We start from the raw sequence: 25,474 nt of genomic DNA on the forward strand, positions 1-25,474 counted from the left end.
CCCACTGAGCCACCCAGGCGCCCTTTTTTTAAGATTTTACTTATTTTTGACAGAGAGCACCCACAAGTAGGGGAGCAGCAGGCAGAGAGCGAGAAACAGGCTCTCCACTGAGCAGCGAACCCAGGACCCTGGGATTATGACCTGAACTGATGGCAGCCGCTTAACTGACTGAGCCACCCAGGAGCCCATATATTAACTTTTACAAAATATATCTGCTATTCACTTATTCCTCCCATTATTGCTGCTTCCAGAAACCTGGACATTCTCCTTTGGTGGCCTCAGGAATCTTTTCAACATAATAATTTTTCAAGTAAAGGAAATTTTGGGGGCGCCTGAGTAGCTTAGTCTGTTGAGCGTCAGCCTTTGGCTCAGGTCATGATCCCAGAGTCCTGGGATTGAGCCCCTCATGGGGCTCCCTGCTCAGCGAGGAGCCTGCTTCTCTCTCTCCCTCTGCCTGCTGCTCTGGCTACTTGTGCTCTCTCTGTCAAGTAAAAAAAAAAGAAAGAAAAGGAAAGGAAAGGAAATTTTGCTTTGAGTATTAAGACACATTATGGTTCTGTAATATATATTAAATTGCTCTTGATGTATTTGGTTTTTAAAAGATTTTATTTTTATTTATTTATTTAAAAGAGAGAGAGAGAGCGCGCGCATGAGTTGGGTGGAGGGGCAGAGGGAGAGGGAGATGCAGACTCCCCACTGAGCAGGGAGCCTGACCTGGGACTTGATCTCAGGACCCTGGGATCATGACCCTAGCCGGACGCAGACACCCAGCCGACTAAGCGACCCAGGCGCCTGAAGTATTTGATTCTTGAAGCTAGAAGATATCTACATAGGTTTGAGGAGAGCTGTTATCTTCAGAAGTCTTTCTGTAAATCTGGAATAGAATAGATTGTTGTCAAAGGGATAGTAAAGGAAGACAAGACAAATCCCATTTATTTTCACATTCTGATTTGCTTAATGCTTCTATTAAATTCACATCATGCATAAAGATTTCCTTTCACTTTTGCTGAAGCCCACATTATAGGGTGAGCTAGTACAGAACAAAAGTACAAAGGACTTAATATAGCCAGTTGGAATGGCAGGTTCATTGAGGCTTTCCAAGTTCAGAGTCATCATTGTTCATTCAATAAGCACATATTTGAGTGTCTACTATGAGTTCAGCATTATCTTGGGCACTACTGTTTAACCATCATGCGTATTATTAAAAAATAAAGTGGGAAGGAAGTTTGTATTTCTATAACACTACTACAGTTTTCTATGGTATTGATCGATCTCCTGAATAATATTCACTGCTGATTTCTTTCATTTTGGCTTACACATATGTTTGGGTCTCTTATTCAGAGACACTGCTGTCCTCTCAGTATCTCCCTTTAGTCCCAATATGCAACATGATTTTATCAGTTCTCTACTGCATTTGACACTTGATAATCTCCTTGAACATTTCCTTTCCCCGGCTTCTGTGACACTTTTAATTTCCTTTTTCATCTCTCCACTTCCAAATCATTACCAACTCTCAAGGATGGCTCTAGTATTTGCTCCGTTTGGAGATATCCAGTCCCAGTGTCCTAATGGTAATAGGCCGACTGGCCTCTTGGTCTATTTTGTCCCTAACCTCTCCCCTGACACATTGTTGCTAGTTTTATTTTGCTAGATAAAACCATAAATCATGGTACTCCATTCCTCAAAAACCTTTACTAGATTACCTGTCCCTACTGAATTAAGCCCAGATTCTCAAGACTGGACTTCAAAGGCCATCTATACCCTGAATTCAGTCTGCTTCTTCAGATTTCTATCCCATCAATTTCTGCCGCATCTTTTTTTTTTTTTAAATAATTTTTATATATTTTTTATTAACATATAATGTATTATTAGCCCTAGGGGTACAGATCTATGAATCGCCAGGTTTACAACCTCACAGCACTCACCATAGCACATATGTCCATAACCCTACCACCCTCTCCCTCCCCTCTCCCCCTGTGCAACCCTGTTTGTTTTGTGAGATTAAGAGTCTCTTATGGTTTGTCTCCCTCCTGATCCCATCTTGTTTCATTTATTCTTTTCCTACCCCCACACCCATCATGTTGCATCTCCACTTCCTCATAACAGGGAGATCATATGATAGTTGTCTTTCTCCAGTTGACTTATTTTGCTAAGCATAATACCCTCTAGTTCCATCCACGCCTGACGCATCTTTTTCCAGATTAGCTTTATTACTCGACGGCCTCTGGAGTGACCTGATACTTTCCTATCTAATGCCTTTGCCATTCCTTCAAGAATGAATAACCTATCCCCTTTTCCCATTCCTGTACCCTTATCAAATTTCTGCTTGTAGAAATCCTATGCATACCTTAAGGCATGGTATATTGGTGTTGGGAACTAGAATCTGTATAGCCCCTCATTGTAAAGAGTTCAAATACCACTCTTTTCATACTAAATCTTCTCAGGTTCTCTCAGTTAGATGAGATCTCTTTTATACTTCTTTGTTTTGTATCAGTAGTACTTCCTAAGGGTAGAGGGGCATGGTGTGGAATTCATCTTTGTATAATTAAACTTTGTTTCCCTCATAGTACCTGATCCACAGAAGGTGTCTAATGAGTATCTGCTGAATTGAATTAAGGGAGCTCAATTTTTAAAACACTAAGGATAGTAAGCTAAATCAATAACTTGTTTTAGGAGGGCAAAAGCTACAGCTCTAAAATTTCTCATGTACTAGATGATTAAACTTCCTACACTAAGATCTAAATAGCTAAAAAGGAAAGGCATAGAGTCTTACCACTCTTCTTGAGAAGTTCTCCTTTTCGGGATTTATCCAGGTTTTCAAGAAATTGTTCAAAAACTTTTATATAAGGAGCTAGACTGGTCTTCTTATAATCTAAATTATGAAGGCCATGCATTATAATTAGCATTTTGGAAGCATTTAAAAAAAAATTCTCTAGAACAACAATAAGAAAAAGAATTCTTTAGAACAGTGCTGTCCAATATAATGAGAAATATATAGTTTAAATACTCTACTTGTGGGGCGCCTGTGTGGCTTAGTCGGTTAAGCATCTGCCCTCCACTCAGGTCATGATCCCAAAGTCCTGGGATGGAGCCCCACATTGGGCTCCCCACTGTGTAGGAAGCCTGCTTTTTCTTCTCCCTCTGCCTGCCACTCCCTCTGCTTGTGTGCTCTCTCTCTCTGTCAAATAAATATATAAAAATCTTAAAATAAATAAATACTTTAGTAGCTACATTAAAAAGGTAAGACTAATTTTAATATTTAATTCAGTGTATCTAAAATATTAATACATAATAAAAATTGAAATATTTTATTTTTTTCATACTGTTTGAAATCTAGCATTTTGTACTTAAAATATATCTCAATTTAGATGATACATTATCATGAGAAATACTTGATCTATATTTATTTATTTATTTTTAAGATTTTATTTATTTATTTGACAGAAATCACAAGTAGGTGGAGAGGCAGGCAGAGAGAGAGGAAGGGAAGCAGGCTCCCTGCTGAGCAGAGAGCCGGATGTGGGGCTCGATCCCAGGATCCTGGGATCATGACCTCAGCGGCTTAACCCACTGAGCCACCCAGGCGCCCTTGATCTATATTTAGATTTGAATTATAGACAGTGTAAAAGTAGGTTCACATATCCAAATTTCCTAAACATACTTAAATGTTTTCTAATAATTGAATCAAATATCAGTTTTAAAATTTATCTATTGGGGCGCCTGGGTGGCTCAGTGGGTTGAGCCTCTGCCTTTGGCTCGGGTCATGATCTCAGGGTCCTGGAATCGAGTCCTACATCGGACTCTCTGCTCAGCAGGGAGCCTGCTTCCCCTCTCTCTGCCTACTTGTGGTCTCTCTCTCTGTCAAATAAATAAAAATCTTAAAAAAAAAAAAAAACCCCAAACATTAAAAAATTATTTATTTAAAAATATTTAAAAAGATTTTTTTTTTTTAAAGATTTATTTATTTTGACAGAGAGAAATCACAAGTAGACAGAGAGGCAGCCAGAGAGAGAGAGAGAGAAGCAAGCTCCCTGCTGAGCAGAGAGCCCGATGCGGGACTCGATCCCAGGACCCTGAGATCATGACCCGAGCCGAAGGCAGCGGCTCAATCCACTGAGCCACCCAGGCGCCCCTAAAAAGATTTTTTTTTAAAGATTTTATTTATTTGACAGAGAGAGGTCACAAGTAGGCAGAGAGGCAGGCAGAGAGAGAGGAGGAAGCAGGCTCCCCGCTGAGCAGAGAGCCCGATGCGGGACTGGATCCCAGGACCCTGAGATCATGACCTGAGCCGAAGGCAGCGGCTCAACCCACTGAGCCACCCAGGCGCCCCTAAAAATATTTAAACAATTTAAAAAAATATTTGTTTTAGAGAGACATCTCTTAAGATTTTATTTTTAAGTAATTGCCAAACCCAACATGGGACTTGAGCTCACAACCCTGAGGTCCAGAGTTGCATGTTCTACCGACTAAGCCAGGCACCCCAATCAGTTTTAAAATTTAAATTAATTAAAATTAAATTTAAAAAGTCAGTTCCTTGTTTATACTAGTCACATTCCAAGTGCTTAACAGCCATATGTGGCTGCTGTATTAAGACAGTGGTGCCTGAAAATATCCAAACCACATGTACATATCTACTTCAGTAGTCAGGCTTTCTGGTATTAGACCAGCATAATCTATTGCTCTATGTTAAATCCCATACAATATTCTTTTTTTTTTTTTAAACAAACTGTGGTTTCATTAATAAATAGTTTTACCAATAGAGCAAACATTAAAAATGTCAGGGGCATTCTACCTGGAGACAACCAGAAGTTTATAGTCATAGTGCCTTAAGTATAGGTATTTTTTTTTTTTTAAAGATTTTATTTATTTATCAGAGAGAGAGAGGGAGAAAGCGAGCACAGGCAGACAGAATGGCAGGCAGAGGCAGAGGGAGAAGCAGGCTCCCTGCCGAGCAAGGAGCCCGATATGGGACTCGATCCCAGGACGCTGGGATCATGACCTGAGCTGAAGGCAGCTGCTTAACCAACTGAGCCACCCAGGCATTTTTTTTTTTTTAAAGATTTTATTTATTTATTTGACAGAAATCACAAGTAGGCAGAGAGGCAGGCAGAGTGAGAGGGGGAAGCAGGCTCCCTGCTGAGCAGAGAGCCCGATGCGGGACTCGATCCCAGGACCCTGAGATCATGACCCGAGCCGAAGGCAGCAGCTTAACCCACTGAGCCACCCAGGTGCCCTAGGTATTTTTTGATTTATATAAAATTTAAAAAATGTACACAACAAAAAAAAATTTTAATCTTTTCCCCCAAGATTTTATTTATTTATTTCAGAGAGAGAGAGAGAAGGGGGAGAGCACAAGCAGGGGGAGAGGCAGAGGGAGGAACAGACTCCCCACTGAGCAGGGAGCCTGATCCCAGGACCCTGAGATCATGACTTGAGCCTAAGGCAGATGCTTAATGACTGAGCCACCCCCACAACAAAATTTTGAATACAGAATCTTAATCATCTATTTAATTACACAATAAGGGGAGAAAATCTGAGAACAAGATGAGATCTGGATTTCAGTAGTGTGCTGTATCTGGATGGAATAGTCCTCATAATAGTTCATTCAAAAGAGTAAAAAAAGAAACTATACTTAAAAAAATTTTTAAGGGGTATCTGGGTAGCTTAGTAAGTTTAGTGTCTGCTTTTGGCTCATTTCATGATCCTGAGATCCTGGGATGGAGTCCTGTGTCGTGTTGGGCTCCCTGCTCACTGGCAAGTCTGCTTCTCCTTCTCCCTCTGCCATTTCTTCCCTGTTCATGTTCTCTCTCTCTCTCAAATAAATAAATAAATAAATACAATCTTTAATAAACATTATCTCATGTACTTGGGACTAGAAAAGGAATTTTGATGAGGATATTCAGATGAATATCTGAACTGTGGCAATCATGAAAGTACTGTGTATTTTTTTTTTAAAAGCTTTTATTTATTAATTTGACAGAGAGAAATCACAAGTAGACGGAGAGGCAGCCAGAGAGAGAGAGATAGGGAAGCAGGCTCCCTGTTGAGCAGAGAGCCCGATTTGGGACTGGATCCCAGGACCCTGAGATCATGACCTGAGCTGAAGGCAGCGGCTTAACCCACTGAGCCACCCAGGCGCCCGTATTTTTTTTTTTTTTAAAGATTTTATTTATTTATTTGACAGACAGAGATCACAAGTAGGCGGAGAGGCAGGCAGAGAGAGGAGGAAGCAGGCTCCCTGCAGAGCAGAGAGCCTGATGTGGGGCTCGATCCCAGGACCCTGGGATCATGACCTGAGCCGAAGGCAGGGGCTTTAACCCACTGAGCCACCCAGGTGCCCCAGTACCGTGTATTTTGTCCTAAACTTTTATATATGAATTTTCTTATAATAATATAAAATATACACCAAGGAAACAGTTTAGTTTGGGATCAGCCCCATAGTACTTAGAATCTTAATTCAAGATTCTAAGCTCCTTGCTTGTAAGTCTTTTTTTTTTTTTAAAGATTTTATTTATTTATTTGACAGACAGAGATCACAAGTAGACAGAGAGGCAGGCAGAGAGAGAGAGAGAGAGATGAGGGGAAGCAGGCTCCCCACTGAGCAGACAGCCCGATGCGTGGCTCGATTCCAGGACCCTGGGATCATGACCTGAGCCGAAGGCAGAGGCTTTAACCCACTGAGCCACCCAGGTGCCCCTCCTTGCTTGTAAGTCTATATGTTTATTTCACTATTGTGGAATATGTAACAGGCATTCAATAATCACTTAAATATTTACTAACTACCTATTACATATTAAGTACTCTGCTAAATTCTAAAAAAAGTATAAGCCAAACTCTTTGGTTTTAAGAAGTTTTTAAATGAACTGGTAAAATAAGTCCTATATGTAGTAATAGAAAACAATATATAATTAAAAGACCAAAGAGGCACATGGATAATTATAAGGCCAAAGGATCCACCTGTCAGTGTTGAGTGAGGTGGCTGTGAGGTGGGTCTTAGAAAAAAGATATAATTAGGGGTGCCTGGGTGGCTCAGTAAGTTAAACATCTGACTCTTGGTTTCCACTCAGGTCATGATCTCAGGGTAGTAAGACTGAGCCCTGCACTGGGCTCCATGCTCTGTGTGGATTCTGCTTGAGATTCTCTGCCTTTTCCTCTTCTGCCTCTCTCCCTGCTCATGCTTGCACTCTCTCTCTCAAATAAGTAAATAAAATCTTTAAAAAAGAAAAAGAAAAAAGATATTAGTAGATAGAACATTCCAGGATTTTTGAAGAAGTGTGGGAACAGGGGCTCCTGGGTGGCTTAGTGGGTAAAGCCTCTGCCTTCGGCTCAGGTTGTGATCTCAGTGTCCTGGGATCAAGCCCCACATCGGGCTCTCTGCTCATCGGGGAGTCTGTTTCCCCACCCCCACTCTCTTTGCCTGCCTCTCTGCCTACTTGTGATCTCTGTCAAATAAATAAATAAAATCTTCAAAAAAAAAAAAGAAGAAGGGGGGAACATGGTACTAGTATGATAAAGGACAAAGGCTTAAAATTACAGAAACTAAAGCGATAGTAGGGAACTTACACATCACTCATTCCAACTCCCCATCATCTCTAAAGCACCTCTGACTGATGGTTATTAGGCTATTTATGAATACTTGAAATGACAGGCAGTTTAGTTTATTTTTGAATAGTTATATTAGAAAATTTCTCTTTAAAATCTTTGAACAGGGGGCGCTTGGGTGGCTCAGTGGGTTAAGCCGCTGCCTTCGGCTCAGGTCATGATCTCAGGGTCCTGGGATCGAGTCCCACATCGGGCTCTCTGCTCAACAGGGAGCCTGCTTCCCTCTCTCTCTCTCTGCCTACCTCTCCATCTACTTGTGATTTCTCTCTGTCAAATAAATAAATAAAATCTTAAAAAAAAAAAAAATCTTTGAACGGGGCAACCGGGTGATTCAGTTGTTTAAGTGACTGCCTTTGGCTCAGGTCCTGGAATAGAGCCCTGCTCAGTGGGGAGCCTGCTTCTCCCTCTCCAGCTCCCCCTGCTTGTGCTTTCTCTCTCTCTATCAAATAAATAAAATCTTTAAAAAATAAAAAAAAAATCCCTGAACAAAAGGAAAAGATGTTCATCAAGAGAAAATATTTTTAAAAAATTGTGAAGTAAGGTATACATGTTGTTAAAAAGAATAAAATAGTACTAACAGGTTGGAAAAAATAGCTTTCTGCCCTAATTCTGACCTCTCCATCTTCTTGAATGGCAACCACTTTTTCTTTCTAGCACCTACTTTTAACAGATGAACACTTCCAATGTTTAGAAATCCAAAGCCATTCTTCCTAGGACTGTGGCTTTTTTGGGGGGAGGAGAAGTAGGAAAGGGTCAGAAGACTAAGATTTTTTCTTAATTCTCAGTATGTTGAAATTTCAAAATGATGTGCCTTGGTGCCAGTCTGTTTTCCTATTATGCTGAGCCTTTTCAATAAAAGGCTCATTTCTGCAATGGCTTCCTATATAATTTTGATATATATATATATAGATATATATATTTTTTACCTCTCTTTGTTGTTTTTCTGAAACTCCCATAGTTAGGTATTAGACCTCCTGAACAATTCTTTTTTTTTTTTTTTTTTAATTTTATTTATTTGTCAGAGACAGAGAGAGTGAGCACAAACTGGGGCAATGGCAGGCAGAGGGAGAATCAGTTTCCTGGCTGAGCAAGGAGCCAATGTGGACTCGATCCCAGGTCCCTGGGATCATGACCTGAGCCAAAGGCAGACGCTTAACTGACTGAGCCACCCAGGCATCCCCTGAACCATTCTTCTAATTTTATCTTTTTCCTCCTTAAAATAAAAACAGGACACCTGGGTGACTCAGTGGGTTAAAACCTCTGCCTTCAGCTCAGGTCGTGTTCCCAGTGTCCTGGGATCAAGCACCGCATTGGGCTCTCTGCTCGGTGGGGAGCCTGCTTCCTCCTCTCTCTCTGCCTGCCTCTCTGCCTACTTGTGATCTCTGTCAAATAAATAAAATCTTAAAAAAAAATTTTATCTTTTTTGATAGTACTTTCTGGAAAATCTTAACTTTTCTAGCCTTTCCACTGAATTTTGTATTCTAATGATTATGTTTCTGATTTCTAAGACCTCTTTCTTATTCTGAATGTTTCTTTTCATAGCATTCTGCTATTGCTTCACGGATACACTATCTTCTCATATTCTCTGAGGATAATTTTTTAAAAAAAGGTCTTCAGGGTTCCTGGCTGGCTCGGTTAGTAGCACATGTGACTTTTCTTCTCTGGTATGTGAGTTTGAGTCCCATGCTGGGCAGAGATTGCTTAAGAAAAAAAGAGGGAAAAAAAGGGTTTTCTTTGTTCCTTGCATTATCTGTTTTCTCTGAGTCCCTTTTTCCAGTTTATTCTGATTTTTCATGTTGGAGATGCTCTTCAAATTATTTATTTATTTATTTTAGATTTTATTCATTTATTTGACAGAGAGAGAGGAGGGGATCACGAGTAGGCAGAAAGGCAGGCAGAGAGAGAGGGAGAAGCAGGCTCCCCGCTGAGCAGAGAGCCTGATGCAGGGCTTGATCCTAGGACTGTGAGATCATGACCTGAGCCAAGGGCAGAGGCTTAACCCACTGAGCCATGCAGGTACCCCCAATACTTTATTCATTTATTTTTAAAAGATTTTATTTATTTATTTGACAGACAGAGATCACAAGTAGGCAGAGAAGCAGGCAGAGAGAAGGGGGAAGCAGGCTCCCTGCTGAGCAGAGAGCCCGATGTGGGGTTCCATCCTAGGATCCTGGGATCATGACCTGAGCCGAAGGTAGAGGCTTAACCCACTGAGCCACCCAGGTGCCCCCCGCAATACTTTATTTTTAAAAAATATTTTATTTACTTATTTATTTGAGAGAGATGGGGGGGAGGGGCAGAGGGAGAGGGATGAGCAGACACCATGCTGAGCACAGAGCCAGATGGAGGGCTCGATCTCATGACTCTGAGATCATGACCTTAGCCAAAACCAAGAATCAGATGCCCAACTGACTGAGTGACCCAGAAGCCCCTCAAATACCTTAGGCAGAGAGCTTGTAATCACTATAATCATTAATAGTGGAATATACTATGGTTAGGTATTATGTTAGAGCTGGAACAGATGAAGTGATTTTGTTTTGTTTTTGTTTTATGGAGTGATATTTGAACTTGGGTTTTGACAGAAGGTGGCAACATTTGACCCAGAAAGGTCAGTTAGATAGCACAGATCTGCACTGTGTTACAATAGTCACTAGCCACAGGTGGCTACTTAAAATTAAATGAAACTGAAAATCAGGTTTCTCACAATTCAAGTGGAATGTGCCCAATGTGGCTAGTGAGTACCACACTGGGCAGTGCCTTACATTTCTACCACACAAGAAGTTCTATTGGTTCTGTAGCTGTAGAGTGTCTTTTGGGTGTTGGTATATGAAGATTTGGCTTCTATTAGCAGGAAGATTTATAAGTTTCCCAGCTTCATCAAATTCTTGAATATACAATTCAACCACAGTTTAGATACATATTTACCATAACATTCTCTGGATACATCAAGAACAAAGATCAAAAGCATGCATATATAGTAGTTGTTAAATAAGTAGGCGTTGAATCTAAAATTGTGAGAGTCAAACAACTATCAACACAAAACGACAATTTAATCTTATAGTATAAATCCTAGCATTTATTTATTTATTTATTTTAAGAAGAGATTTATTTATTTATTTGATAGACAGAGATCACAGGTATGCAGAAAAATAGGCAGAGAGAGAGGGGAAGCAACCTCCCTCCTGAGCAGAGAGCCTGATGTGGGGCTCGATCCCAGGACCCCAGGATCATGACCCGAGCCAAAGGCAGAGGCTTTAACCCACTGAGCCACCCAGGCGCCCCATAAATCCTAGTATTTAGATGTTGCTTAGTAAATATCTGTTGACTCAGATTGGCTTCAACAGCACCATTTGGGGAACTGATGAAGAAAGGACAGAAGCATTGCTATGATATTATTTGTAACTGAGCTGGTTTCATGATAAACATTGATCCATTCTGGGCTGAATCCAAGGAGAATTAATTATTGGACTGACAGAGGATTTCTTGTAAGAAACTTATATTAAAGGGAGACTTCAACATATTAACATACCTCTGGTTCTACGTTTGATATCAGATTCGGCTTCATTTCCTTCTTTTCCCTCATCATTAATGGAAATGGCATCCAATTCACGGCAGAGAGAGCTACAAATAATACAATAGAATAATAATAGAATAAGACAATTTTTTAAAAAAAGATTTTATTTATTTATCAGAGAGAGAGAGGGAGAGCGAGCACAGGCAGACAGAATGGCAGGCAGAGGCAGAAGCAGGCTCCCTGCTGAGCAAGGAGCCCGATGCGGGACTCGATCCCAGGACGCTGGGATCATGATCTGAGCCGAAGGCAGCTACTTAACCAACTGAGCCACCCAGGTGTCCCGAGAATTTTTTTTTTTTTAAATTTTTTAACTCTATACTTGATGTCGGGCTCAAACTCATGACCCCAAAATCAAGAGTCACATGCCCTACCAAGTGAACCAGCCACGTGCTCCAGAATAAGAAAATTTTATTCTGTTTTTTAAAAGTCGTCTCTGTGCCCAGTGTGGAGCCCAATTCAGGGCATAAACTTATGGCCCACAGATCAAGACCTGAGCTGAGATAAAGAAAGAGTTGGACGCTTAACCAACTCAGTCACTCACCCAGGCACCCCCAGAATAAGAATTTTAAAGTTGGTTCTTGGTCAACATTACCCAATATATGATAGCACAAGAATCCCCCAAAATTTTCTGTGAAAACACTGTGTGACCAACTAAATTTGGGATATTCTAAAAGTCACAATTGCATCTTGGGAGTTTTCCATGCATAAGAGCATAATAAAAATTGGGAAATCTTGCAGTAAAGAACATTTTATCTGTTAAAATTGTTATTTCTCAAACTTATTTGAACTTACAATTTTTTTTTTTTTTTTAATAAGAGAATAGCAGCTTGTGTTCTGTGGAACTCACTAGGAAATGTTGCTTTACAAAGGCATTGTCATATAGCCTCAGAGTAGCTGCCTCTCTGAAAGGGCTCTAACTCAACCTACTTCAAATTCAGAGTAAAAATCACAAACAAAAAATGAATGATCAATGATCTGGAACATACCTTATGGTTGGAACAGTAAATGGATCAAACTGTTCCACTTTCTGTAAATCAATAGGCACAGAAATACGACCTGTAAGAACCAAAAGTTATAAACTGATGATTGTAAAATACAATCCTGTTTGTTATTTTGGCCAAATTTTAATCTAAGGCTTAGAAAAAGGGTTAGACTTATCTTTTTTCTTTTTTTTTAAGATTTTATTTATTCATTTGACAGAGATCACGAGTAGGCAGAGAGGCAGGCAGAGAGAGTGAGAGGGAAGCAGTTTCCCTGCTGAGCAGAAAGCCCGATCTCAGGATCCTGAGATCATGACCCGAGCTGAAGGCAGTGGCTTAACCCACTGAGCCATCCAGGTGCCCCTTATCTGTTAAAAACAATAGCTAGAAATTACTTCCACATTAGCTGTTTTTATTTTTTCCTAAAAACAAACAAACAAAAAAATAGGTATGAAAGAATGTTGAGCTATAATCTAGTGCTCTTATTTCCACTTTTATTTCTATCTCCTTCTTCCTAATATCCTTATACGTAAGGACAGAATGATATCAAATTTAGTGAGTCCTGAAAAATGAAATAACATAGATATAGTTCATTTCATTAACTTGGTTTATTTGCTGAGATTAGAACAGACACCTATATGTTGGGCATCTTTAGAAAGCATTTTGGAAATAAAATGGACAGCATTATACTTCCCCTTTCACAATATCCACACCTGGGATACCTCATAAAATTCATTACATCTCAAAAATGAGATAATCAATCTAAAGGATGCCAGGTAAATAACAAGTAAAATAATCAAGAGAATTGTTGTTTGGAGTTGTGGTTTGAAGACAGAGTAAAAAGACTACAGCTACTTATGGGAAAAGAATATAATCAAATGTGTATACTTATGAACATAATTATTTACCCAAACTCTGAGTATTAGAATAAGGGGATACCCACTATAGCTTTAGAGTTAGGTTTAAAAAATAATAAGAAATATATAATGCACACTGCATCAAAAACTAATGATGTGGGGCAACTGGGTGGCTCAGTGGGTTAAGCCTCTGCCTTCAACTCAGGTTATGATCTCAGGGTCCTGGGATTGAGCCCTGAATCGGGATCTCTGCTCTGCAAGGAGATTGCTTCCCCCCCTCTCTCTGCCTGTCTCTCTGCCTACTTGGGACCTCTCTCTCTGTCAAATAAATAAATAAAATCTTTAAAAAAAACCCCCAGAGCAACTAATGATATATTTTATGGTGATAAATAAATAAAATAAATAAATAAACCCAAAACTTTTCAGCCACTGGCTACCTGAACATAATTTTAAAATAATAATCAAATCAAATTAAAAAAAAATTAAAAATTAATTCAAAAACTTAAAAAAGAAATATATAATGAGCACTGGGTATGATATGGAACTGATGAATCACTGAACTCTACCTCTGAAACTAATAAGACAAATTAAAAAAAGAAATACTAAGCTTATTATTAAAAAAAGCTAAAAACACATAGTTGATAGGTTTAGAAAGGGGTTATTCAAATATATGCACTAGAGAATCATCACAGATTATTTTTTTTTATTTTTTTATTTTTTTATTTTTTTAAAGATTTTATTTATTTATTTGACAGACAGAGATCACAAGTAGGCAGAGAGGCAGGCAGAGAGAGAGGAGGAAGCAGGCTCCCTGCTGAGCAGAGAGCCCGATGCGGGGCTCGATCCCAGGACGCTGAGATCATGACCCCAGCCGAAGGCAGCGGCTTAACCCACTGAGCCACCCAGGCGCCCCATCATCACAGATTATTAAAGGAAACTAGGCAACTTGGGAGAATTGAATGTGTGACAGATCCTTTTCTAAGTACTTTACATCTAATTATTATTTTTTATTTATTTTTTTAAAGATTTATTCATTTGAGGGGCGCCTGGGTGGCTCAGCGGGTTAAAAGCCTCTGCCTTCAGCCCAGGTCATGATCCCAGGGTCCTGGGATCGAGCCGCGCATTGGGCTCAGTGCAGAGCCTGCTTCTCTCTCTCTCTGCCTGCCTCTCTGCCTACTTGTGTTCTCTATCAAATAAATAAATAAATAAATAAATAATCTTAAAAAAAAAAAAAAAAGATTTATTCATTTGAGAGAGACAAAGACAGAGCGAGCACAAGCAGGGGGTGAAGCAGAGGAAGAGGGAGAAGCAGACTCCCTGCTGAGCCCGGAGTCTGACTTGGGGCTTGATCCCAGGATCTCGAGACCACGACCTGAGCCAAACACAGACACCCAAACATCTGAGCCACCAAGGCACCCCAGCACTTTACACTTTAGATCTTCACAATAACCCTGTGAGGTAAGTACTATATCATTTCCATTTACAGATGAGGAAACCAAGACACAGAGAGTAATTAGCCTAACATCCCACAGTGAGTGGTAGAGTTAGACGAAAAAGGACAACTACATACAACTGTCTATGTCTCCTGGTTGGATGAAGCAAAGTTTATGTCAATATAGTAACCATTTTATTTATTTTAAAGTCAGTTTCAGTCCATCAAAACACATATCTAAGAGAAATGTGAAGGAGGAAAGCTAAACTATGGAAAAAGAACTGAGGGAGGAGGCATAGTGGGAAAACCACAGAACTTTCACGTTTTAAGAACTGAATTCTCTTCCTAGCTCTGACACAATTTGTTTTAAGACTGTGAACAAGTCACTTCAACCTCTTGGACCACGGTTTTCTCATCTGTACAATGAGAGCTGTTGTCCTTGGATTTCTAAGTTCCTCTATAGTTCCAACACTAAACCTCAGAAACCCAGAGGAAAATTATTTATGTAGTGGAAACTGATCTGGTAGCTACTAGTCGACAATTAAAAAATAACTCAGTTATCATATGTATTCATACCCAGTGACATGCTTACTCAAACAAAAAATAACTCATTTTTCTTCTAGTTTTCTTTGCTTTCTTTACATTGTACCTGTTTTAGGATGAACACTAAAGGGGCTCTTCAGCAAATGATTGATTCCTTTGCTAACATTGATGTCCAGCCGTGGGAAACAGTACTGGAGCATGATCTCCCATTCCAGGTAGGGTCCACATTTGTCATTTTTGGTACTATCCTAAAAGGAGATAAAACTCTAGCATGAGGATCAGTAGGAACTTTTGAGGATTTCATTAAGAGGTTAAAAAATGGCTTTCAGTGATCTTTAACTTACTAAGCAAAAAAATTAGAATTTAACTAAGAATGACATTATATTTATAATAGAGATTTTAATGGAATATACCTGCAAGCTGATGGCTTTCATCAAATATTCCCAACGCTGAAGTGAATTGTGATACTTCGGGAAGTTTTGCTGAAGTGTCTCATGAATTGGTGATGAGTCATTAAGGAACACAGTCATTTACAGCCACTGATGAACAACTTATTTTCAGTATGTATTACTCACAAGGATACCAAAAGTTTACTAGAAAGTAATTATTGTTTTCAAAAATGCAAATATTAATTAAATACATTTCCTTAAAAAAGTCCCCTGTAAAAATATAAACAGATATGACAGAAAGAATGCCAAAATAACCATATAGTTGTTTTTTTTTTTTAAAGATTTTACTTATTTATTTGGGAGAGAGAGAAAGCACGAGAGTGGGGAGGGTCAGAGGGGGAAGCAGACACCCCTGCTGAACAGGGAGCCTGAGGTGGGACTTGATCCTGAAACTCCAAGATCATAACCTGAGCCAAAGGCAGTCACTTAACCAACTGAGCCACCCAGGCGTCCCCTCTATATAGTTTAATGTAAAACCTTTCCCTGGTCTGTACATATTTTGACAAAATGATTCAGCATTCTTTAAGTATCCATTAATTCTATGAGGATCAACTTCCAAAATAAGGACATTTATTTCCAAAATGGTCTCATTTCTTACTGTATTCCAGACTAGATATACTAAAATGCAGAAAAACAGGAGATGTTTTTGTATAAAAAGATTAAACTTATAAGAGTAAGTATATGAAAATATGTAGGCAGAACACATTTATAATATAGATCAATACATCATATAGCTCACATAGAAATGGCCTTGGGAAAGGATATTTTCAGGAACAAGGGCTAAAATCTTATCCCAGCTTTCTTTATTTTCAAGAATATCTTGATCAACTAAGGCATATTCTTGGAAGTATTTTTTTATTATGTTTATAGATTTGCTGTAGGAACAACAATAGCACAGTCCTAATACTATTAGCAACACATACATGCCAAGAAGGGAGGCTAGTGCTTGCTTCTATTGATCTTTTTTTTTTTAGTGAGCATACATTAGTCTAATAAGAAGACAAACAGAATTAGCTAACAAACAAATTAGCTATGTAAAATGGGAATAATATGCCTTCACAGGGTTATGAGAATTAACTAAGACATTCTAAGGGGGAAGAACCTAATATAGCACCTGGCTTAGAATAGCTATTCAAGAAATGTTTACTTCTTAAATTCCACAACTTACAGATGAATAGCATCACAAATATGTAACAAGGGTAGAAACAGGCCAGGACAACATAATAATACATCAGTAGTAGTGTGGGATAGAGTCTACAGTTTCTACTCCGAAGTACTTGCATTAATGTCTCAACAATTACATAGTGCTTAGCAATTTGCAAACAGACCTCACATCTATCGTTTCATTTAATCTTTGCCACAACTCTGAGATAGATGGAGCAGATGTTGTTTTCCCCATCTTATACTTATAAGGAGATAGAGTCTCTAATATTTTATCAGGGTTTTAGAAAGCCACAGAATAGAAACTCTTACTCTTAATGCAATGCTCTTTACATCTAGAGAAGTAGTGAATTTAGTGGAAAGAGTCTGAGTTTTGAAATTAGGCAGACTATGACATGCTTCCTAAATTTAACAATTACTTTTGTGGTACCAAAGAAATTATACTATCTAAGTTCTACTTCAACTATAAATGGAGATACTATCATGTCCCTCATGAAGTTACTATTAAGACCAATAAGAACATCTGTAAAACACCTATCATGAATACTGTAGCATAAGACAGTCATTCAATTAATGACTATCTATCTATCATTAGTTGCCTTATTATCAGTAAAATGGTACCCCAATAGAGAAATTGGTAACAATGTAATTCTAAAAGCACATGTACGTAAATCAGACACAGCTTAAACCACATGGAATCTTTTCCAACAGACCTGACAAAAGGGTGAATTTTTTCACTTAGATGGACTTTCTTTTTAACATCTTGACCACCCTGAAAAATAAACCATCAAAAAAGAACTTCATGTATAAGACACAAGTGAAATAATTAAATTTTTTTAATGTACTCTAAATATAGATTAAATTGTCAAAATATAGAATTTAATTCTTTTAATTATGTCAATATTAATCGACATAATTGAACCAGAAAAGTCATTTTCCTCTTGCTACAAGGAGGATACTTACAGCAAAATATGAAAGATCTTAAAAAATGTAGCTACTGTGATTATTTGATCTGCTAGTAAGGTCATTTACTCTGGAATATGGATGCTATAAAAGATAGTTTCATTTTTTTCACTAAACATTTCAGGCTTGGTAACATCTAACAAAGAAATGTAAAGTATTACTCAGATCTTACCTTTACAAGACTCAAATACTCAACTATCCCAGAACGTACTGCAGAGGACAGTTTTCTAACCGATTCATCACAGACCCAACAATGAACACCTCTCCTTCCAGAATATACCCAGAGACGATGCTTAAATCCAAAGTCCTCTGAGGAGGGAAGAAATAGTATGTTTTAAAATCTATAAATAGGGACGCCTGGGTGGCTCAGTTGGTTAAGCGCTGCCTTCGGCTCAGGTCATGATCCCAGGGTCCTGGGATCGAGTCCCACATCTGGCTCCTTCCTCGGCCCTCTGCCTCTGCCTGCCTCTCTGTCTGCCTGTGCTCGCTCGCTCTCTCTCCCTCTATCCCTGACAAATAAATAAATAAAATCTTAAAAAAAAAAATTTAAAATCTATAAATAAATTTATAAATTCCTGGTTCTTGCTCACTTCCTTGGCTTCATTTTTACCTCTTATCCACATGTACTCACCTTAACTATACTAAATTATGTGTAGTTTCCTGTCTCCCATGGTCTTGCCTTCATGTCTATACCTATCCTGTTCTCTCTGCCAAGAATTTCTTCATGCCCTTTTTTCCCTCTCAAGCTTTTTTTTTTCTTTCAAGATTTTATTTGTTTATTTGTCAGAGAGCGAGAGAGCACAAGCAAGGAGAGCAGCAGGCAGAGGGAGAAGCAGACTCCCAGCTGAGCAGGGAGCCTGATGTGGAACTCGATCCCAGGAACCTGGGATCATGACCTGAGCTAAAGGCCGATGTTTAACTGAGCCACCCAGGTGTCCCCCAGAAAGAGCTCTTTTTAGTATATGCATTGCTGAAGCGAGGACAACAGTTAGCTATTTTTTTTTATTTTTTGATAGAGAGAGTGAGCGTGCATGCATTGGGGCAAGGAGTGGCAGAAGGAGAGAGAATCCCAAGCAGGCTCCTTGCCCAGGAGCCTGATGTGGGCCTGTATCCCAGGACCCTGGGGTCATGAGCTGAGCTGAAATCAAGAGTTAGAGGCTTAACCAAATGAGCTACCCAGGCATCCCAAGAGTTAGCTTTTTTTTTTTTTTTAAGGTATTTATTTTATTTATTTACTTATTTGAGAGGAGAGAGAGAGAGCACAAGGCATGGGGAAAGTCAGAGACAGAGGGAGAAGCAGGCTCCCCACTGCGCAGGGAGTCCGATGTGGGGCTCGATCCCAAGACCCCTGGGATAATGACCTGAACTGAAGGCAGACAATCAACTGACTGCCACCCAGGTGCCCCTCTTTTTAATATCATTGTCATCCTTATCATCACCTTTTCTGATCTAATTTCTTTCTATTCCAATATGTACTCCTTCTGTTCTCTATCTCCATGGTACCTTGTGTATATTACTAAACTAAATGTAATCCTCAATTTTATTTGTCACTTTCTTAGACTGTATAACCCACTTGAGGCAATCATTATCTTTCATATTTCCCTCATCTAGGACAGTTTTTAGCACAAAGAGGTGCTCTGGGTAGCACACAGACTGAACTGGATAAAAACTCACTGGTTTGATCAACAGCTTTATTAGCGTTTCAACTACAACTTTATTCTAATCTCCTTTTATTTTCCAGATATATGTTTCAAGGAAACATGTTAGAAATCTATGAGATTTGATTATAAAATGGTATACATAGACAAATATTCAGAGGAAAACAGACTCTTACATTTGACCCCACTTAGACACTGCCAATACTTGCCCTTCAGTGCTCGGTCGATTATGCGTATGGCCATCGTCATGAGGGTCCAGCACTTAGAACATATGTCTGCAGAACTGGAGTAGAGGCATCATTACTCACTGTCAGTGATATCATCCACCCTACCAGCAAGGCATGCAGTGCTTACCTACAACATCTCCTCACATCGTCATAGTCTGTCATATCAATGTCAAACACCAGTTCTTTTTCTTGAGCCTGGAAAGCTCCCAGCTTCACTGTATTGTGCTGATTGGGCTACAAGGAGAAAATATTAATCAGCTTCTGTAAGAGCTGTCATGCTGCCAATTATGCTATTTTCTATTTTCAAAGAAAGTGGCCAAAGAGAAAAAAACACAAAAAAACCATAATATAATGCCAACTCTACTCAGTTAAAGTTCACTAGTTTGGATTTTATACATCCAGAATGGATGACAATATAAAGTTCATCTACTTAGAAAAGGTTTTGGTAAATACATATTACCATAGATATTTGTTTTTTACCAGTTCTACTGAGATATAATTGATATGTAACATTGAATAATAAATATTTGTTAACTGGGGTGCTCGGGTGGCTTAGTTCGTTAAGAGTCTGCCTTCGGTTCAGGTCATGATCCCAGGGTCCTAGGATTCAGCCCCACATTGGGCTTCCTGCTCTGCCTGTTTCCCCCTCTCTCACTACCCCTGCTTGTATTCCCTCTCTCACTGTGTCTCTCTGTCAAATAAATAAAGAAAATCTTTTAAAAAATTTGTTAATCAACAGAAATCCCAGTAAGGCTTTTTTAGTTTTCTCATAAAGAAAAGTACATACAAAGAATTAATGCCCTATTGCAAACTGTTTTAAAGACTTTTAATTATTACTGGACATATAAGTAACAAAAAGGTATTTAAAATTTTTCAATAATTCAAAATATCTCAATTTAGTTTGAACTGAGCCTTTGGCTCAAGCTGTAAGTAGCCTCTTTTTTTTTTATTTTTTTATTTTGTAAGAGTTTATTTATTTATTTGACAGATATCACAAGTAGGCAGAAAGGCCGGCAGAGAGAGAGGAAGGGAAGCAGGCTCCCCACTGAGCAGAGAGCCCGATGCAGAGCTCGATCCCAGGACCCTGGGATCATGACCTGAGCTGAAGGCAGAGGCTTTAACCCACTGAGCCACCCAGGCACCCCTTTAAGTAGCCTCTTTTGAGACTATGGGCCACCAGAAGAAAAAAAGCAGACTGAATACAGATACTTATCTTGCTCTTTCCAAACCTGCAAAAAATGATAGTAAGGGTTTTCTTAATAAAGGCATAAATCTTTAAAAAAGGATCAGAGTGGGGGAAAAATTAAAAAGTACCAGAGAGGAGAAAATACCACTAAAATTTTTATAAGGATAACCATAAGGGCTGAATTTTAAACTCTCAGTAAGGAAAGATAAGCAATCCAATTTACACCTCAGCATGTCCCAAACTCAGGTGATAATGGGTATCCCTAGAGTGAGAGAGGGAGTGTGTGTGGCAGTGGTGAAGCTAAGATTAAAAACAGGAGAATCAGTTAAAAATCTATTTATGAAGCAGTTAATTCCCCAGATTCTTCCATTTACTCTGCAGAGCTAGGTAACTGCACTTTCATTTCCCTGGCAAAGACACCTGAATTATTATCTGGAGAACCTCAAATAGTGGGTCTCTCTGGACTGGGATGGGGGGCAGGAACAATAGGTACAGTTGAAAAAAGTGTATTGTATTGATATATAGCGGATTAAGTGGACAAACATTTACATGTGGAAAGTTGAGATCCAGCCCTCTCCCCAACTTTTATACCCTATTACTGCCATCCTATGCAGGAAACCAGAAGATTCCTCACTGAAGAATCTAATCAGGAGTGTCAGGCACTATTATAGGCTTTAGGAATAGAAGATTTGTGATCAAAACAAAGATCCCTGTGCAAGTGAAGTTTTTATTCAAGCAAAGATCTAGAGAAACTGACATCAGAGCTTCCTCCCCAAAAAATGGCCTAGCCAGATCACCCTGTAATAAAGAAATCCCAGCCATGTATACACAACTTCCAATCAGCTTTTTTAGTGCTTTATTTTTAAATATAAATAACATGCAAGAAATTATCAGACTTATGAGGAAAGCCTCTAATATGAAAGAGGAGAAAAAAACAGGGGAAAAAAGGGAGAAAACAGATTGTATAGCAGAACACATAAACTATCACTGATACTCTTAAAAAGATAAGACATATCAATGGAAAAAGTACAGGATGCTCTAAAAAAAAAATTCTTATAAATTATAATAGCAGAAATGAAAACCTCTGAGGAAATTCCCCAGAAAGTAGAGCAAAATAAAAATAAGAGGGAAAAAAAATTAGTGGATCAGTCCAAGACACATAACATCTGACTTTAGGATTTGTAGAGAGACCAGAGAAAAATTATAGATAGAAAAAATTATATTTAAGGAAAAAAGGGGAGCCTGGCTGGTTCAGTCAGTAGAGCATGAGATACTGGATCTCTGGGTTTTAAGTTCAAGCCCCATGTTGGGGATAGAGATTACTTAAAAATAAAATCTTTTTTTTTTAAACTTCAAGAGCCCATCATGTATCTAGCATAATAGGTGCAAAAAAGATGGACACCAAGGCACATCATTGTGAAACTTTAATACATTAGGGACAGAGGGGCTAGGCAGAAAATCCTAAAGAGCTTTCAGTTCCAACACAGTGAAATAAGAAACAGAATGGCATTAGTCTTCTTCTTCTTCTTCTTTTTTTTTTTTAAAGATTTTATTTATTTATTTGACAGACAGAGATCACAAGTAGGCAGAGAGGCAGGCAGAGAGGAGGAAGCAGGCTCCCTGCTGAGCAGAGAGCCCGATGCGGGGCTCGATCCCAGAACCCTGGAATCATGACCTGAGCCAAAGGCAGAGGCTTTAACCCACTGAGCCACCCAGGCACCCCTGGCATTAGTCTTCTTAACAGCAACACTGGAAGCTAGCAGATAATGCAAAATTCTAAGGGAAACTGATTTACAAACAACCACTAGTTAAGTACAAAGGTAGAATGAAGTCATTTTCCAGATACAGAAGGTGTCCAATATTTCCTTTTCCATGCACCTTTTCTCAGGAAGCTCATGGAGGACATTCTCTACGTAAAGAAAAGTAAACCAAAAAGAGAACAAAGGATTCAGGGAACACAGGATCCAAAATAGGAGGTGAAAGGAAATCAGGGTGATTACAAGATTATATTTATCCATGAGGCTTAGAGAGAGCAATTAGTCTAGCTTGGAGGTCAGGAAGCTGTAAGTGAAATTTCTTCAGGATGAAACTGACCAGATAAATAAATAAAATCTTTTTTTTTTTTTTTGAGATTTTATTTACTTATTTGACAGAGAGAGATAGATCACAAGTTGGCAGAGCAGCAGGCATAGAGAGGGAGGGGGAAACAGGCTCCCTGCTGAGCAGAGAGCCCGATGTAGGGCTTGATCCCAGGACCCTGAGATCATGACCTGAGCCAAAGGCAGAGGCTTAACCCACTGAGCCACTGAGGCACCCCAATAAATAAAATCTAAAAAAAAAACCACCAAAAAAACCCATGGGCACCTCAGTTGACTGAACCACCTCATGGTTCAGTCAGTTAAATGTCTGACTTCTGATTGTGGCTTAGGTCATGATCTCAGGGTTACAGGATTGAGCCTGGCCTTGGGCTCCATGTCTGCAGAGTCTGCTTGAGATTCTTTCCCTCTGCCTCTTGCCCTGCTGGGCACTTGCTCTCTCTCTAAAATAAATATATAAATCTTGGGGGGAAAAAAAAAAGAAAAAGAAATAGTTCCCTACAAAAGCTATCATGCCATGAGTGTGTTTCTCCCATGTATGGTTTTTTTTTTTTTTTTTTTTTTAAAGAGAGCACAAGCAGAGGAGAGGGTCAGAGGGAGAGAGAGAGAAGCAGACTCCCTACCGAGCACGGAGCCTGACACCAGGCCTGATCTCAGGACCCTGGAACCATGACCCAAGCTGAAGGAAGAAGGCAGATGCTTAACTGACTAGCCACCCAGGTGACCCTCCCCATGTGTGTATTTTTAAGGAAAGAAAGGCAATTTTGGTATGTTCATTCATTCAACAAATACGATATACTCTCTCAGGCAGGCACTAATCTAGACATTTAGACTGTATAAGTGGCAATGGGTAGGAGGAGTGGCAGGTTGCAGAAGGCCTCAAAGTGAAGACTTGAGGAGGTGAGGGAAGGAACCAAGGAGCTATCTGGGGAAATGGGTTCTGGGCAGCGGAAACTGCTTGAGCAGGGGCAGTGTGGCATGAGTGGAAGGAGTGAGGGGGAGAGAGGGGCTTTTACTTTGAGCAAAATGGGGAGCCACTAGAGAACGGTTTTGAGCAGAGGAATCACAGAATCTAACTTGTTTTAAAAGGATTGCTCTGGCAACTGTTTTGAGAATACACTCTAGAGTCTATAGGAGCAAATTGTTAGGAAGTTTTTATAGTAATTCAGATGAAAGATGATAAGGATGGTAGTAGTACTGGTACCAGTGGCTGGATTTCAGATAATATTCTGGTAGAGCTGAAGAGATTTCCTAATGGAATAGATATATGAGTGTGAGAGAAATAAAGGAATCAAGCATATCTCGAAGGGGTCCTGGTCTGGCTCAGTCCGTAGAGCACGTGACTCTAAATATTGGGGTCACATTGGATATAGAGATTACTTAAAAACAAACAAACAAACAAACAAACAAAACACCTCCAATGCTGGAAGACAATGTAATTGTTTTAAAATACCTTCCTTTAAACCACGCTGACTTCCTTGTTTACACTTTTGGCCAGATATTCAATTTTTCTGTCCTAGTAAGAATACAACCAATTCACTTCCAAATGATTTCCAATCAGTAATGTGGAGTATGAAAGAACAACAAAATATTACAATCTACTTGCAAAAAAGTTAAAGTGGGACTCAACTAGAATCAATTATAAAAATTTAACCTCAAAACAATGAGAACACCAATCCATTCTTGGTTTAAAAAACAAAACTACAAAATACATTAAAAAACCGATTTCTTACTCTGTGGGAATATACCGCGCCTATATCAATCTTGTATGGATTCATTTTCTGCATCTCCTTTTCCAGCTCACTCTGGTTGTTGAAGGATTGGTAGCGAATGTAAATATCATCTTTCAATGTGAATGAAAATTCACGGTTTTGAAAGTAATTCTTTATTACTGCAAAATAAATATACCATTTTAAAGTTAATTTGGCACTTGATTCGGCTCAGGGCATTAAAACATTAACCAATGATAAGATATTTTTAATGAGCCCTCTGTGCTCAACGCTGTGCTACATGTTTAAAAAAAAAACCAAAACACAAAACTAGTTCCTACTCTGAAGGTGCATACCATCCTGCCTCTGATAGGAAAAAGTAAAAATGAGGAAAAAGATGCAGACATATTCTAAAGATGTAATGTCAGCTGTCTCTCCTCGGCGAGCACTACTAAGTTAAGCTGCGAAGAGCTCAGTACCTCTCATCTTCCGGGAGATGCCCCGCTGTCCCCGATATAGAACACGCCTCTGCCCCTTCAGGGTACGACCCAGTAATGTCCCAGGCTCAGACGCGCGGCAGGTAAATGAGGAGCTGAATGGGGAGTCCCACCACGTGATGGTAGGAGCAGCGGCTCTTTCTTCCTCTGTGTGCCTGCTTACCGTAACCTCTCTCGGCCCCTTTACATCTCTGAGCTGGTGGGGAAGGCTCGAGATAATACGCAAAGGCGCTGGCACAATGCCTGGCGCACAGGAGGTACTTCATATTGTCGTTCCGAGGAACGCTCCCAGTACCTCCTCACCCTCCCCACCGAACCACTACCCACTCCGCTCCCAGCTTTATCACCTCCGCCATAGTTGAGCCAACGGTAGTACTGGGCGTAGGGAAAAAGCCTCCGGTAATAAAGCTTAAGCAGTTCGGGCAGCTCGGCAGGGTCAAACGTCTCCATGGAAGGCTCGACTCACTGTCGTAGAACCGCAAAAATTGGCGGGAATCACACAGCAGGATCCCCGGACATTGCGCAGGCGCGCTGTGGCCG

At 39.5% G+C, this 25,474-nt stretch overlaps 1 protein-coding gene across 4 annotated transcripts; it reads right to left on the minus strand.

Annotated features, from left to right (window-relative positions):
• Nucleotides 1-616: 616 nt before the first annotated feature.
• On the minus strand, nucleotides 617-25,473 carry PRIM1 (DNA primase subunit 1). 4 transcript variants are annotated; one of them, XM_013046214.2, is made up of 13 exons: nucleotides 25,282-25,472; nucleotides 24,462-24,619; nucleotides 19,574-19,680; nucleotides 19,429-19,502; nucleotides 17,734-17,870; nucleotides 17,312-17,370; nucleotides 16,203-16,312; nucleotides 15,402-15,490; nucleotides 15,095-15,236; nucleotides 12,163-12,232; nucleotides 11,132-11,223; nucleotides 2,774-2,932; nucleotides 617-874 (listed from the first exon to the last, which is right to left on the minus strand). In XM_013046214.2, the coding sequence occupies exons 1-13, from the start codon at nucleotides 25,382-25,384 to the stop codon at nucleotides 855-857; spliced, it is 1,320 nt and encodes a 439-aa protein (XP_012901668.1). In that variant the 5' UTR covers nucleotides 25,385-25,472; the 3' UTR covers nucleotides 617-854. The 4 variants fall into 4 exon arrangements, 3 of the variants coding, with proteins under 3 accessions (XP_012901668.1, XP_004773215.1, XP_044927572.1); XM_004773158.3 differs by having other exon boundaries at nucleotides 618-874; nucleotides 2,774-2,872; nucleotides 25,282-25,471; XR_006604260.1 differs by lacking the exon at nucleotides 12,163-12,232 and having other exon boundaries at nucleotides 2,774-2,872.
• Between the last annotated feature and the right edge of the window lies 1 nt (nucleotide 25,474).

This window comes from Mustela putorius, unplaced genomic scaffold (assembly GCF_011764305.1).
Source record: "Mustela putorius furo isolate JIRA1106 unplaced genomic scaffold, ASM1176430v1.1 tig00003988_pilon_pilon_pilon, whole genome shotgun sequence".
In the NCBI taxonomy this organism is placed as follows: Eukaryota; Metazoa; Chordata; class Mammalia; order Carnivora; family Mustelidae; genus Mustela; species Mustela putorius.